At 44.1% G+C, this 14,703-nt stretch overlaps 1 protein-coding gene across 2 annotated transcripts; it reads left to right on the forward strand.

Moving 5' to 3' along the window:
- The first annotated feature begins 3,650 nt into the window (after positions 1–3,650).
- Positions 3,651–11,486, forward strand: LOC115197519 (alpha-2,8-sialyltransferase 8E). Of its 2 annotated transcripts, XM_029759143.1 has the most exons (8): positions 3,652–4,404; positions 6,113–6,196; positions 6,351–6,428; positions 7,121–7,265; positions 7,364–7,476; positions 7,578–7,670; positions 7,832–8,305; positions 10,321–11,486. In XM_029759143.1, the coding sequence occupies exons 1-8, from the start codon at positions 4,319–4,321 to the stop codon at positions 10,583–10,585; spliced, it is 1,338 nt and encodes a 445-aa protein (XP_029615003.1). In that variant the 5' UTR covers positions 3,652–4,318; the 3' UTR covers positions 10,586–11,486. The 2 variants fall into 2 exon arrangements, with proteins under 2 accessions (XP_029615013.1, XP_029615003.1); XM_029759153.1 differs by lacking the exons at positions 6,113–6,196; positions 6,351–6,428 and having other exon boundaries at positions 3,651–4,404.
- The last annotated feature ends 3,217 nt before the right edge of the window (positions 11,487–14,703 follow it).

The raw sequence follows: 14,703 nt of genomic DNA on the forward strand, positions 1-14,703 counted from the left end.
ATCATTTGCTCACATTGTATATAGTCTTATTTTTTTTCTACTGTATTATTGACTGTATGTTGTTTACTCCATGTGTAACTCTGTGTTGTTGTTTGTTGTCGAACTGCTTTGCTTTATCTTGGCCAGGTCGCAGTTGTAAATGAGAACTTGTTCTCAACTTGCCTACCTGGTTAAATAAAGGTGAAATAAATAAAATAAATAAATAAACTTCTCCCCATGATCTAGGACTGAGTCATTTATCTGGAGTCTATACAAGGTTCATAGTTCATACATTCTGAAGAAGACAGAGCTTTTCCAGAACTCCCTCTTCTATCATGAAAGGATACATATCATTATCTGAGGGGAAATACTGTTATCTGTGTATAGGAGATAGAAGAGTCGACGTGTCCGTGTATGTCCGTCTGTCTGCAAACAGGAAACGACACAACGGAGCTAGAAGGACACAACATCCACCCCTCCTCCTGACCACAGGCAGTTGCCTATAGGTGTCACTTGTAGGGGGTATGTAAAGTCCAGATGGTACAGCAGGCTTAGGCCAATGGAACACACAGCACACACATAGCACACATTCCCCATGGGAGGCCCAGCTGCTTACATAAATCACTGACTCCATGAGCCTAGCCTAGTATAGAGACACCAGTCATCGTTCACAAAACCATTAGACAACTCACCCATTCACCTCCCTGCCTGCAAATAGCTAATAACACTGTCAGACTGTTTGTATGCTCCCTCATTGCCTCAATGAGCTCCAACATTAGCTATACTATTAGTCCTAGTGTGTGTGTTATTAACAGACCGATCATCATTATCTTTTATTAGCCTTACTGCACATAATCACAATGTAGAACATTTAGTACTGAACAGGATCTTTACATGGGCAGGGGCATACAGGGGCATACTGTGAGATGTGCCAGGAGAACCTCTCTTAGAGCTCTATTGTTTTGGGAGGCTAAAGACCGCACAGTCCAGCCTACTGGGCAACTTCCCAGATTAACGGTAGTTTATAAGACACAGAGCCCTACTCATAATCAATGGGGCTTTTCCCTAGAAGTTGTTGATAAAATCTCATCGCATACACTACATGACCAAAAGTATGTGGACACATCTCACTCCAGAATCATGGGCATTAATATGGAGTTAGTCCCTCCTTTGCTGCTATAACAGCCTCCAGTCTTCTGGGAAGGCTTTCCACTTGATGTTGGAACATTGCTGCAGGGACTTGCTTCCATTCAGCCACAAGAGCATTAGTGACGTCGGGCATTGATGTTGGGCGATTAAGCCTGGCTCGCAGTCGGCGTTCCAATTCATCCCAAAGGTGTTCGATGGGGTTGAGGCCAGGGCTCTGTGCAGGCCAGTCAAGTTCTTCCACACCAATCTTGACAAACCATTTCTGTATGGACCTCGCTTTGTGCACGGGGGCATTGTCATGCTGAAACAGGAAAGGGCCTTCCCCAAACTGTTGCAACAAAGTTGGAAGCACAGAATCATCTAGAATGTCATTGTATGCTGTAGCGTTAAGATTTGCCTTCACTGGAACTAAGGGGCCTAGCCCGAACAATGAAAAACAGCCCCAGACCATTAATCCTCCTCCACCAAACTTTACAGTGGGCACTAACTATGCATTTGGGAAGGTAGCGTTCTCCTGCCATCCGCCAAACCAAGATTTGTCTGTCGTACTACCAGATGGTGAAGCGGGATTTATCACTCCAGAGAACGCATTTCCACTGCTCCAGAGTCCAATGGCGGTGTGCTTTACATCAATCCAGCCAATGCTTGGCATTGTGCATGGTGTTCTTAGTCTTGTGTGCGGCTGCTCGGCCATGGAAACCCATTTCATAAAGAGCTCCCAACAAACAGTTCTTATGCTGACGTTGCTTCCAGAGGCAGTTTGGAACTCGGAAGTGAGTGTTGCAACCGAGGACAGAATACTTTTTACGCGCTACGTGCTTCAGCACTCGGTGGTCTCATTCTGTGAGCTTGTGTGGCCTACCACTTCGCGACTGAGCCATTTGACAAACTGACTTGTTGGAAAGGTGGCATCCTATGACAGTGCCACGTTGAAGTCACTGAGCTCTTCAGTAAGGCCATTATAGTGCCAATGTTTGTCCATAGAGATAGCATGGCTGTGTGTTAGATTTTATACACCTGTCAGAAACGAGTGTGGCTAAAATAGCCAAATCCACTAATTTGAAGGGGTGTCCACATACTTTTGTATATATGTTGTATAATACAAATGATTTAGGTGTGGCCTCAATAAGCTCTGTGTTCATTGTTCATTGCGCCTATGGTTTTCCTAAAGCCAAACCCTGAACATTTTCCTCCACCCCTTTCCTCAAAAAGGTTTCAAAAAGATAAAGGCATTTCAAGTGTTATATTATCAGTGTTTTAGCAATGTGCAAATAGTTGTAATATAAATAGTGGGGGAAGATAAATAAACAGATAAATGTTGGTGGTATTTACAATGTGCCCCTCTGGTTGCCCTTTCCTTATGGCATCAGGCCACAAATCTTGTCGTGTGATGGCACATTGTGGTATTTCACCTAACAGATATGGGAGTTGATCAATGTTTGATTTATTTTCAAATTCTTTGTGGGTCTGTGTGGTCTATTGGAAATATGTGTCTCTAATGTGGTCATACATTTGGCAGGTTAGGAAGTACATCTCAGTTTCCACATTTTGTGTGCAGTGTACACATATCCTGTCTTCTCTTGGGAGCCAGGTCTGCCTATGGCGACCTCTCTCAATAGCAAGGCTATGCTTACTAAGTCAAGGATTTTCTTAATTTTGGGTCAGTCACGGTGGTCAGTTATTCTGCCACTGTGTACTCTCTCTGTTTAGGAAAAGATAGCATTCCAATTTGCTCTGTTTTTTGGTTGATGCTTTCCAGTGTGTCAAATAGTTATCTTTTTGCTTTCTCATAATTTGGTTGGGTCTACTTGTGTTGCTGGCCTGAACCAGCTGGCTGAGGGGACTCTTCTCTAGGTTCATCTCTTTGTAGGTGAGGGCTTTGTGGTGGCGCTTGTGTGCATCACTTCCTTTTAGGTGTTTGTAGAATTACATGTTGATAACTACCAGGTATAGGCCTAATTCTGCTCTGCATGCATTGTTTCGAGTTTTGCGTTGTACACAAAGTATATATTTCTCTCTCTCTTTCTCTCATCGTCTCACAGGGTGAGAAAAGTTGTATTAATTAATAGCTTCTTAGAACTGATGCCTGATGCTGTAAACAAAGTTGAGCTTGAGCCTGCAAACCACCCGGAAAGTAAACTTGTAGAGCCAGCCAGATATGGAACGGGACAGTCAAAGACGGGCACGAGATAGAGAACAGGGAAACCGTAAATCTGATTGGCCGATAGCCCTTTCCCCTAGCCTACTCTGACCATCATTGGCTAATGGAAAAATAAATCCCTGCCACACAGACGCTCACACAACACACACACACATACACTACACACACTCATACGCACTCACACACATAAGTCAAGAGGCAGACCCTGGGCTAATTCAGTACCATGGAATTATATTACTGGCTGCTCTTCATGCAGAGGAGGGGAGAAAAGAGGGCAGAGGGAAATTACAGGAAGAGAGGGAGGGAGGGAGGGAGGGAGGGAGGGAGGGAGGGAGGGAGGGAGGGAGGGGGAAAGCATAGAGAAGGCTAGGGCTCAGGGGTGGGGTTGGAGAATGCAGACAGAGCAACAGCTTGAGCTCTGGGACTACAGTGAAAGTAAGAACATGGTGTGCTCTCAATGAAGGAGTGAGAAAGAGAAAGCCAGAAAGAGAGATGAAAGGAAACAAGACACATCAATCTACGTAAAGGAGGGCGTGCAGACAAAAGACTGACATTGTAGTTCTACAGGAGCCTAGCGGAGGGGGAGAAAAGAGGGGGGGAAAGGAGAGAGGAAAGGAGAGAGGCGCATGAGAGAGACACATGAGAGATTTTTATAGGGTACAGACAGAGATATGATAGCCTGCTTATAGAAGAGTGTGCCTGGAAACGCTCTGAGAAAGAGACAGAGGGGGAGAGACAGACAGAGAGAGAGAGGGAGGGAGAGAGAGAGAAAGAGAGGGCGGAAAATGAGGGGGGAGTGAGTGAGACAGAAAGATTAACCACAGTCAGAAAGAGCGAGAGTGAGCAGTGAAGGACAATCTGGGACAAATAACAAGGGAGGGAGGGGGAGGTAAAAATAAGAAAAGGAAATAGGGGAAAGGTCTGAAACAAACTCATGTGGAAGTGCTGAGTGAAGGACAATAGGAGAGAGGGAGAGAGAGAGAAGAAGAGGAGGGGGCCAGCCAGAGGAAGTAGCAGGGCGAGAGAGGCATGAGGGGACTGTTCTCCTTTATGCTCACCCTGTCCATCCTGGGGACTGTCATGACTGCACTCGTCTGGTACTTCTTCAGCAACCGGTGAGTCCCACTCCTTTCACACCCCTTCTCCCTAACTTCCTCCATCTTGACTGGGCAGGTGTTGGAGCCTTTAGCCCCGGGCTAGGGTGGGGGGGATTAGGTCTGGCTGGTGGTAGCTAGCTGCATATCCTCCAGACAGATGCCGAGAGGAAGGGAGGAAGGGAGTGAGTCTTCACACTTCTGATTTTAATAGTGTGATTGTTTCACATCGGTTGGTGTGAGTAGCTGCTCTAGTGGAACAAGGTAAGAGTTGTGCAGGGGGTGAAATATTATATGTTTGGTGTTGGTGGTTATGCCTGTTCACTGGTCCCCCCTCCACCACCTCCCCTTCTCTCTCTCTCTCTCTCTCTCTCTCTCTCTCTCTTTCTCTCTCTCTCTCTCTCCCTCTCTCTCTCTCTCTCTTTCCTCAGAGCAGTGGTTGGCTTTCTCAATGCTTGTTACTGTGGGTATCTTAACTAAACCACTGAAACACCATGATTATGTGGTGGAAAAGAGAGGGAGAGAGAGAAACGTCTGTTTGTGCCCCAACAGAGCTGATGGATTTCATACGAGACCACTATTAATGAACTCCGAACAACCCGTACCAATTTTACATCTTGTGTTGAAGCGAACTCAACTGTTTATTTGACAATGTAGGTAGAATAAGTGGAAGGTGTTGCAAAAGCACCTGGATGGTTAAACGTTGGTGAATTTTGAAATATCATACTCAAACAAAAACATTATAGCAGATATTTTCTTCCCTTGACCAGTTGTTTCTAAAAACATACAAACCTAGCATGTGCTTGTAGGTGTGCTCAGTTAGATATTGATTTTAAATAGTGATCTATTTTCTGTGGGAAATTAATAAGTTGCCTGTAGACAGAGGAAGATAAGTAAGTGAAAGGGGAACAGAACATTTGTACAAGAGATCGAGATTGAAAAGTCACTGTAAAATGCCTTCTCACGCTGTTACCGAAACACGCCCGATGAACACGCTGTTTTCGCTTAGTCTCTGCCCTTCTGTGACAGTCAAACTTGAGAGCCTTTTTATCTTTTTCTTCCAGCCATGTCTCGATACAACTAACTGTCTAATTGGTATCTGTCTGAATGTGACTCTAGACTCTCAGATGAATCATAGAACTAAGTGTTGTTTGACATTCACCATCTGCAGGATATGACAATTATCCCGCCATAAATAACTGTCCACAAGAGTGTCGCGTTCTGGAGTGGGGAAACCCATACTTCAAGGGGGATTATCTGTATACAGTAAATCCAGGCTTGCCCTTGGATTTCTTATCAGATCTAAATATGAACAGTCCCCTGTCTTTCCGTTCATTTGCGGTTGTTTAATGCTGCTGTGAAACCACTTCAAGCATTCAGGGTTTCCTGTTAGATAATCAGTAAAACACGCTAGACTCAGAGGGATAAGGTAAAATGGCTGCCCAGTGTGTTCTGTTTTGGCTTGGATAACCCTTTCGCTCACCAGGTTATTGTTACAGTACGCACAACATTCAGCTATTGGTTTAACGTAAACACACGGTAAATGATCACATCAACACAATTCATTCAGCGAAGGTAACGGGATAAACTCAAACAATACACTGTAATACAACAGCAAACAATGCAGCTATACAAGTGTTGACAAGACAAGTGGTGTACTGGGTTCAAACAGAGGTCTACTCATCCTCCTGTTCTCTCTGTCTTCCTCTCTCCCTGTGGGTGTACATAGTAATGTCCAACCTGGCAGACTCCCCCACAAAAGTCATATTATGAACTCTGGGCCAGTCCCCTCCAGAACATGCAAGGGCTGCAGGTGAGACTAGACACACGCCCTGGCAACCCACAATCCTCTCTGCTCAACAACCACCTCATCTGTCTCTCTACTGTTATTAACTTCATTATATGGTTCATAACTGCATGTTCTATGTTTGTGTGTGCGTGTGTGTGTCTGTGTGTGTGTGTCAAAGGGATACAGTCACTGAAAAAGTGGTGGAGCGCTACTCTCACAGCTGGAGGAAGCAGGAGGACAAGTTCAGAAATTTCAGGTGAAATATAAACACACAATAAACCCAGACTCTGAACCCCACTAAAAGCCAGCCAAGATGAGCCAAAGACCACTTTGTGAGGGTCACAAACTATAACAAAAGGGATGTTTCCTTTCTACCTTAGCAGAACGAGAAACAAAAGCAGGTGGAAGTGTGCTTAAAAGCAGGAGAAGCGACCTGTGAAATGTTACCGTTTACTTCTTCATGCTGTTAGTAGCAGCAGTAGCAGAGGTCAGAGTCGTGTGATTGTTGCATCCGTCAGTCAGTCAGTGGGTATTTCTCTTCTCAGCTGTCCTGTCTCCGCAGGCTAACACTGGCTTAGTAAAGCTCTCTCTGAGTATACAGAGACTTCAGCAGCACCAAACAACACCAAAGAGAACGGCAAGGAGCTTTGTAAATGAATAAACACTTGAAAGGAAGGACTCAGAGCAGATATTCTAAAAGACAATATTTTTCTATAAACATCCCTTTCCAATTTTTATATTTATATCAAGACAAGACAATGAGGCCTTGTTTATGTATTCCTGTATCTGATATTTTCTTAAATTTATCACCAGTAGCTTTTTATACCTAACCTATCAACCAGTCTGTTTCAAAACAAGAGAAATGTGTGTATGAAGTACGATTCATTTACAGTACGCTTTTAATACTGTCTTTATCTTATAATCAAAAGGTTATTGTTGTGTTCTCAGGTCTCTTCTGAGTAACAGATGTCATGGACTCACCAAGGCTATGGTGACACAGACTAACACTCCTCTGGGGTCAAAGGTTGTGTACGATGGAGAGAAGAGGAAGCCTCTTCAGGTGACCCCTGAACTGTTCAGCACCTTCGCTAAGGTTTGTTGCTCTGGTCCAGAGTGTCACCTCAATGAATAGTGTGTGTGAGTGTGTGTTTAAGAAAGCGAGTGACATGACACATGTTGTGTTGCCTACAGGAGAATCCTTTTGTGAATACGACATGGGATACGTGTTCTGTCGTTGGGAATGGGGGAATCCTAGCTAATAGCAGCTGTGGAGAGAAAATCGACTCTGCCCAGTTTGTTATCAGGTGTGAGACAGAAAACTTACTCCACAATAATGACCTTTTCCTCTCAAACATTGTTAGACACAAATTCACTGACTACTTCCCTCTATGTCTCCCTCTCTCAGGTGTAACCTCCCTCCTCTGGAGAACGGCTATGAGAGAGACGTGGGCAACAAGACAGACCTGGTGACAGCTAATCCCAGCATCCTCATGGAGAAGTGAGTTTGGGGGTACATTGGGCTTCTCATACTGCTTATCATCTGGTGTTTTATGGTGGATTGAGAAATGATCTGATCATATATTCTAGTGCTGTTCAAATTGATCTCCTCCAGCTGTTCTTCACCTCTCTCTTTTTTCTCTCCATCCCGTCCTCTCTCAGATATGGGGGCCTGCAGGAGCGTCGTCGGCCCTTCGTGGAGAGCCTGCGTAGCTATGGCGACTCCCTGATGCTCCTGCCAGCCTTCTCGTACGGCCACAACACGCCCGTGTCTCTGCGGGCCCTCTACACCATCCAGGACTTTGACAGCCCCTCGCGGCCCGTCTTCCTCAACCCAGAGTACCTACAGAGTCTGGCGCGCTTCTGGCAGGGCCAGGGCCTGCGGACGGTACGCCTCAGCACAGGACTCATCGTGGCTAGCCTGGCGCTGGAGCTGTGTGCCAACGTGCATCTCTACGGGTTCTGGCCCTTTAATAAACACCCCCACCGACACCAGAACCTCACCAACCACTACTACGACGACAGGCAGAGTAAGAAGACGGTGCACGCCATGCCTGCTGAGTTCGACCACCTGCTAAGACTCCACACCCAGGGCGTGCTCAGGATACACCTGGGAGAGTGTACACCCACCGCCAGGTAGGCCCCACCCCTTTACCGGAAATGTACCTACAGCTAGGACAGACACAACAGGGACATAGGGCCCTCCTGTAGACTCTCTCAGGAGTCTTACCCAGTCTTTGCTACCTGCCAGATCGGATGGCCCCGACTGGCCCTGAACACTCTGGTATTCAGCACAGGGGCATGTTTTATGTGTCAGCTGTCTGGTCACAGTGGAGGAGCAAGGTGAAGGCTGGGACGTTTAATCTCCCCAGCAGCCGTTAGTAGATTGTCATTGTGAGAGTCTGCAGAACAGGTTGATCTGCAATCAAATGATTTGTACTGTACCCAAAATGGGTATAAATACATGAAATATGCATATATACTGTATAGATTTACAATTATGTATTTATCGTCACAAGTGTTCCAGCTAGAATCTAGAGAATGTTTTTGTTTTGTTGGACTTTAACTGAGAAGCCATTTTGGTGGTTAAATACAAAGTATTTTAGAACATGAAAGATTTAGATGAGGCCTTCCCAACTACAGTGTAGTGCCTAATATGACTCACCTTCCTGACTATAGCCAAAATGATCACATGCAAACCTTTAAGAGTTAACTGAATGTATGGTCATGTGAATCTAATACCTCCTGGATTCGACAATCTTCAGCTGGACTGTTACAGTCATAAACATATTTAATATCAATGATGATTAAATGTGTTATATCTCATTATGACATCATGTATAATACATTCAATGTGGTACAGGGTCGTTCCATGAAATGAGTCCCTTTTTTGTCTCATTGATATTTTAAGTAGAAATTGTCCACCAATATTGAATTTTAAAAGACTGTTATATTAAATGAAGTGCCCATTAATATAGACCACATGGAAAATTCAATATATCAGATTTTTAATATGAATAAAGACTTGCTAAAGTACCAGAATTTTTATATCTCCCTCTGTGCACCCTCTGTGACGTCAAGAAAGATTCTAACGCACTTAACACCAACATATTTTTTACCGTCATTGTAAAGCCCTAGCTTTTTTGTTGCTTTCACCAAGTCATTTCTGAAGATTATTATTTATTTCATATGATTTAAAAAAAAGCCTGTCCGTCATTTTAAGGTCAACCCTGTGAACTGAACTCTCGTTTTAATATGGTGAAACTATTCCTTTAAAAAAATTAAAAAAAAAAAACGAAACATTGAATATCTAATAGTCAAATCATAGTGTAAAAGCAGAGCTGCTTCTACTCTTTTTGGCAATTTTCTGGTGATTTGTGATGGAAAACTGAGTGGGTCGAGCATAACATGGGAACAGGCTAGAATTTCTTTTACAATTTTTTTTTTGTGATATTTGCGTTCAAGTGCCCTTCTCTGTTTCACCCAACAAGCTTCCATTGCTCCTGTCACAAGGAGGAATGGCTAATTTAAGATTAAATGGTATACCCTGTTGCAGTCAACCCTGATACTTTATTTGGCACTGACTAGTCATTTTTTATTCAAACTCTTAAAATGGGAAAACACATTTTTTATTAAGTTGAACATGTGCTATTCATGACAGAATGTTAAAATTAGGTGAAATAAAACATTTTTTTCTTCACCAAGTTAGACTACCCAAAACCCAGCTAACAACAAACGTTCCCACAACTTTAGAGAACGTTTCCTTAAGAGTCTCATTAGGTCACCAGAAGGGACTCATTTCCTGGAACGACCCTACTACTATATAAACACTTTTTGTTTCATAATTTCAAAATACATTTTGGGAAAGAAAAACAGTGTTTCAATGATCCTGTAAACATAAAATAACAAAAAAGGGTTCTTACACAGCATGTCCAACTAACTAAGTAATGATGCTGGAGCATGCAACTGTCTTTGCGCCTAATTGAAAACAAATGTGAAAATGATCTAGTGAGTGTCATTAGTCCAGTGTTAGTCCAGTGCTTGAAAGTGACCTGACACGGTATGTTTTATTAATAACATTAACACACTGATGTTACATAACCCTTCAAAGAGAGATCTTTTCCAATCTGGTTCTTTGTACCATTTGACAGTCCTGGATGTAGCTCAAAGATGGCCTGGGCCTCAGCCTCAGTCTCAGGCTTCAGTCTCCCGGTTGGCTCTCTGGGTAGTGCCATGCCCACACTGGTACAACACAACACAACCTCCCAGACCCAGAAGCCTTGGGCTGGGCCCAACATCAACGTTTCTGGACCATCAGGACTGGGGCAGGGTGCTTCTGAAGACCCCACACAGGGTTCAGACTCAGAGCAAAGGACAAACCACAGGAGGGGGAACAGAAGGAGACCAGGGAAGTGATGACACCCATAAACATTTCTGGGGAGTCCCCTTTCATAAAGAGTTTTCATGGTTACCAGCTCACACAGGTCAAAGCATTATAACAACAAATACTCTCCCCCCTGTGGCCATGGTGACAGTAAATCATCTGTAACTAAATAACATTAGCAAGGGAGTGAGGGAGTGGTGAGGAGATGCAGGATTGACAGTTCACTTTTTAGCACTGTAGCTGCTGTAAGTAATAGATTGAAATCAGATGCATGGGTAAGAATGGCATTCTAGAGCTTGTATTATTTTCCCTATAATGCAAGGTATATTTGGAAGGTAGAATTCATTGCCTATTCACTCTTACATGTTCTATGTTTGAATTGCTTTTGAAAGCAAAAGTCGAATTGAAAACATTGTCATATTTTTTGATTCAATTTTCATAATGGTAAGCTCGGACTAATGGTTTTATTAGCTAAACTAGCAAGTCTGTTTGTTTGGTTACCACGGCAAACTGTAGCTATCTAGTAAACTTGCTAGCTACTTTAGTGGATGTTGAACACATTTCTAGCGTCAAATGTCTTAAATTATAGCCATGGTTGTCACGCCCAGATCTGTTTCACCTGTCCTTGTGCTTGTCTCCACCCTGCTCCACGTGTCACCCATCTTCCCCACTTATCCCCTGGGTATTTATACCTGTGTTTTCTATCTGTCTGTGCCAGTTTGTCTTGTTTGTTCAAGTCAACCAGCGTTTTGTCTCAGCTCCTGCTTTTTCCCCAGTCTCTCTTTTTCTCGTCCTCTTGGTTTTGACCCTTGCCTGACCTGACCCTGGGCCTGCCTGTACCTTGGCCCCACTACTCTGGATTATAGACCACTGCCTGTCTTGACCTGTCGTTTGCCTGCCCCTGTTGTTGCAATAAACATTGTTACTTCAACACAGTCTGCACTTGAGTCTTACCTGAAACCTTATAATGGTATAAAGGGGATAATCAACTCGGGGATCTATGAGTTCCCGGGAAAATAATGCAACTCTGTGGAAGGTCAGTTCCACTCACCTAGCGTGTCGTGGAACACACCTTCCACCTCGTTCATTATTTTCCATAGAACGCATAGCCCCTAGTTGATTATCCCTTACCTACATTTCGTCGACCTCACTCCAATATGCTTTCCACACCATTTCAATGTATTTTGCTAGACTTCAAAGACAGACATTAACGGACTCTTATTGTAACGCTCATCAAAAGGAGTAGACCAAGGTGCAGCGTGGTGAGTGCTCATGATAATTTATAATACTCAGAACACTAGCCAAAACAATAACCAAAGGAAAAACAAACATCACGTTCTGCAGGCTTCACTGAGCAATACAAAAACAAGATCCCACACAGATGGAGGGAAAAGGGCTGCCTAAGTATGATTCCTAATCAGAGACAACGATAGACAGCTGCCTCTGATTAGGAACCATACTCGGCTCAACACAAAGAAATAGAAAACATAGAATGCCCACCCCACATCAAACCCTGACCTAACCCAAAAAAAGGGAAAATAAACGGCAATCTAAGGTCAGGGCGTGACACTAGGAATAGCATTAACTATGTACGGAAGGCTGTGTGAAAATGTCTTACCATTGAGGCTGGTTTTTGCAAGTATTCAGACCGTTTGCTATGAGAGTCGAAATTGAGCTCAGGTGCATCCTGTTTCCATTGATCATACTTGAGATGTTACTACAACTTGATTGGTGTCCACCTGCAGTAAATTCAATTGATTGGATATAATTTGGAAAGGCACACACCTGTCTATATGACGTCCCACAGTTGACAGTGCATGTCAGAGCAAAAACCAAGCCATGAGGTCGAAGGAACTGTTTCTAGGCACAGATCTGGGGAAGGGTACCAAAAAAGGTCTGATTGAACCAAGATTGAACTCCCCAAGATCACAATGGCCTCCATCATTCTTAAATGGAAGACGTTTGGAACCATCAAGACTCTTCCTAGAGCTGGAACTGAGCAATCAGGGGAGAAGGGCCTTGGTCAGGGAGATGACCAAGAACCCAATGGTCACTCTAACCGAGTTCCAGAGTTCCTCTGTGGAGATGGGAGAACCATCCAGAAAGATAACAATCTCTGCAGCACTCCACCAATCAGGCCTTTATTGTAGAGTGGCCAAACGGAAGCCACTCCTCAGTAAAAGGCACATGACTGCCTGCTTGGAGTTTGCCAAAAGGCACCCAAAGGACTCTGACCATGAGAAACAAGATTCACTGGTCTGATGAAATCAAGATTGAACTCTTTGGCCTGAATGCCAAGTGTCACGTCTGTAGGAAACCTGGCACCATCCCTACGGTAAAGCATGGGGGTGGCAGCATCATGCTGTGGGGATGTTTTTCAGTGGTAATACTGGGAGACTAATCTGGATCGAGGGAAATATTAAAGGAGCAAAGTACAGAGAGATCCTTGATGAAAACCTGCTCCAGAGCGTTCAGGACCTCAGACTGGGGCGAAGGTTCACCTTCCAATAGGACAATGAACCTAAGCACACAGCCAAGACAATGCAGGATCGAACATCTCTGGAGAGACCTGAAAATAGCTGTGCAGCAACGCTCCCCAATCCAACCTGACAGAGTTTGAGAGGATCGGCAGAGAAGAATGGGAGAAACTCCCCAAATACAGGTGTGCCAAGCTTGTAGCGTCATACCCAAGAAGACTTGAGGCTGTAATCGCTGCCAAGGGTGCTTCAACAAAGTACTGAGAAAAAAGTCTGAATACTTCTGTAAATGTGATATTTCAGTTTTTTTATTTTTAATAAACTTGTTTCTGCTTTGTCATTATGGGGTGTTGTGTGTAGATTGAGAGGGAAAAACAATTTAATCAATTTTAGAATAAGGCTGTTATGTAACAAAAATGTGGAAACAGTCAAGGTGTCTGAACACAATAATGCACCACCAGTAACCTTTAGCACATATTATTCCTCCTGTATTGTACTATCATTACTGTACCCTGCCAGTCCAGAGCAGATATTTTCACTGTGTCTCCAGCCACTGGGGATCCCTCAATTACCGGCTGGATACTCTTGTTTTTTTATCGTCCTGGGGCAGAGAACCAACCGGAATTAATCCCCTGGAAAGCACTGGTGTTACTCCTTTCCTCTTCCCTTGCTTTCCCCAAATACATAATGTTAACATAGCTTCTTTAATGCCAATTCAGTCAGCTAGGACACATAATAGGGAAAATACTTTTGTTACTGTTTGAAAGCAGCGGTCCCCACATGTTGTGGTTCAAGAACATCTGGTGTTCAACCTTCCCAAGTTCTCTCACGTCACCCCGCTCCTCCGCTCTCTCCACTGGCTTCCAGTTGAAGCTCGCATCCGCTACAAGACCATGGTGCTTGCCTACGGAGCTGTGAGGGCAACGGCACCTCCGTACCTTCAGGCTCTGATCAGGCCCTACACCCAAACAAGGACACTGCGTTCATCCACCTCTGGCCTGCTCGCCTCCCTACCTCTGAGGAAGCACAGTTCCCGCTCAGCCCAGTCAAAACTGTTCGCTGCTCTGGCACCCCAATGGTGGAACAAGCTCCCTCACGACGCCAGGACAGCGGAGTCAATCACCACCTTCCGGAGACACCTGAAACCCCACCTCTTTAAGGAATACCTAGGATAGGATAAAGTAATCCTTCTAACCCCCCCCCCTTAAAATATTTAGATGCACTATTGTAAAGTGGTTGTTCCACTGGATATCACAAGGTGAATGCACCAATTTGTAAGTCGCTCTGGATAAGAGCGTCTGCTAAATGACTTAAATGTAAATGTAAACATGGGTTCATGAGATTCCATTCATGTGGACTGTGACCTCAGTGTAGAACCAGCTGCTGCTCTCAGCTCCGCTCTGCTCTGTGTCCCACTGGCTCTTATCTCTGGGGAGCACTTATTTCAGGAAATCGAACAAACAAGTACACTAAACTGAATCTTTCCATTTTTACACTGTAATATTCCCTTGCCACCTCAGCTGTTTACTCACTAATGAACTGACTGACAAATGGAAGGATTAGAGAGAGTTTAAGTTCTTAGAATTGTGGTGAAATTATGAGTTTTCTGAGATTCTACTTATATCAGATCATAGATGGAATCAAAAGTGCATTTCTGTATGATTGCAAATAGG

The sequence above is a fragment of the Salmo trutta genome, chromosome 1, assembly GCF_901001165.1.
Source record: "Salmo trutta chromosome 1, fSalTru1.1, whole genome shotgun sequence".
NCBI lineage: Eukaryota > Metazoa > Chordata > Actinopteri > Salmoniformes > Salmonidae > Salmo > Salmo trutta.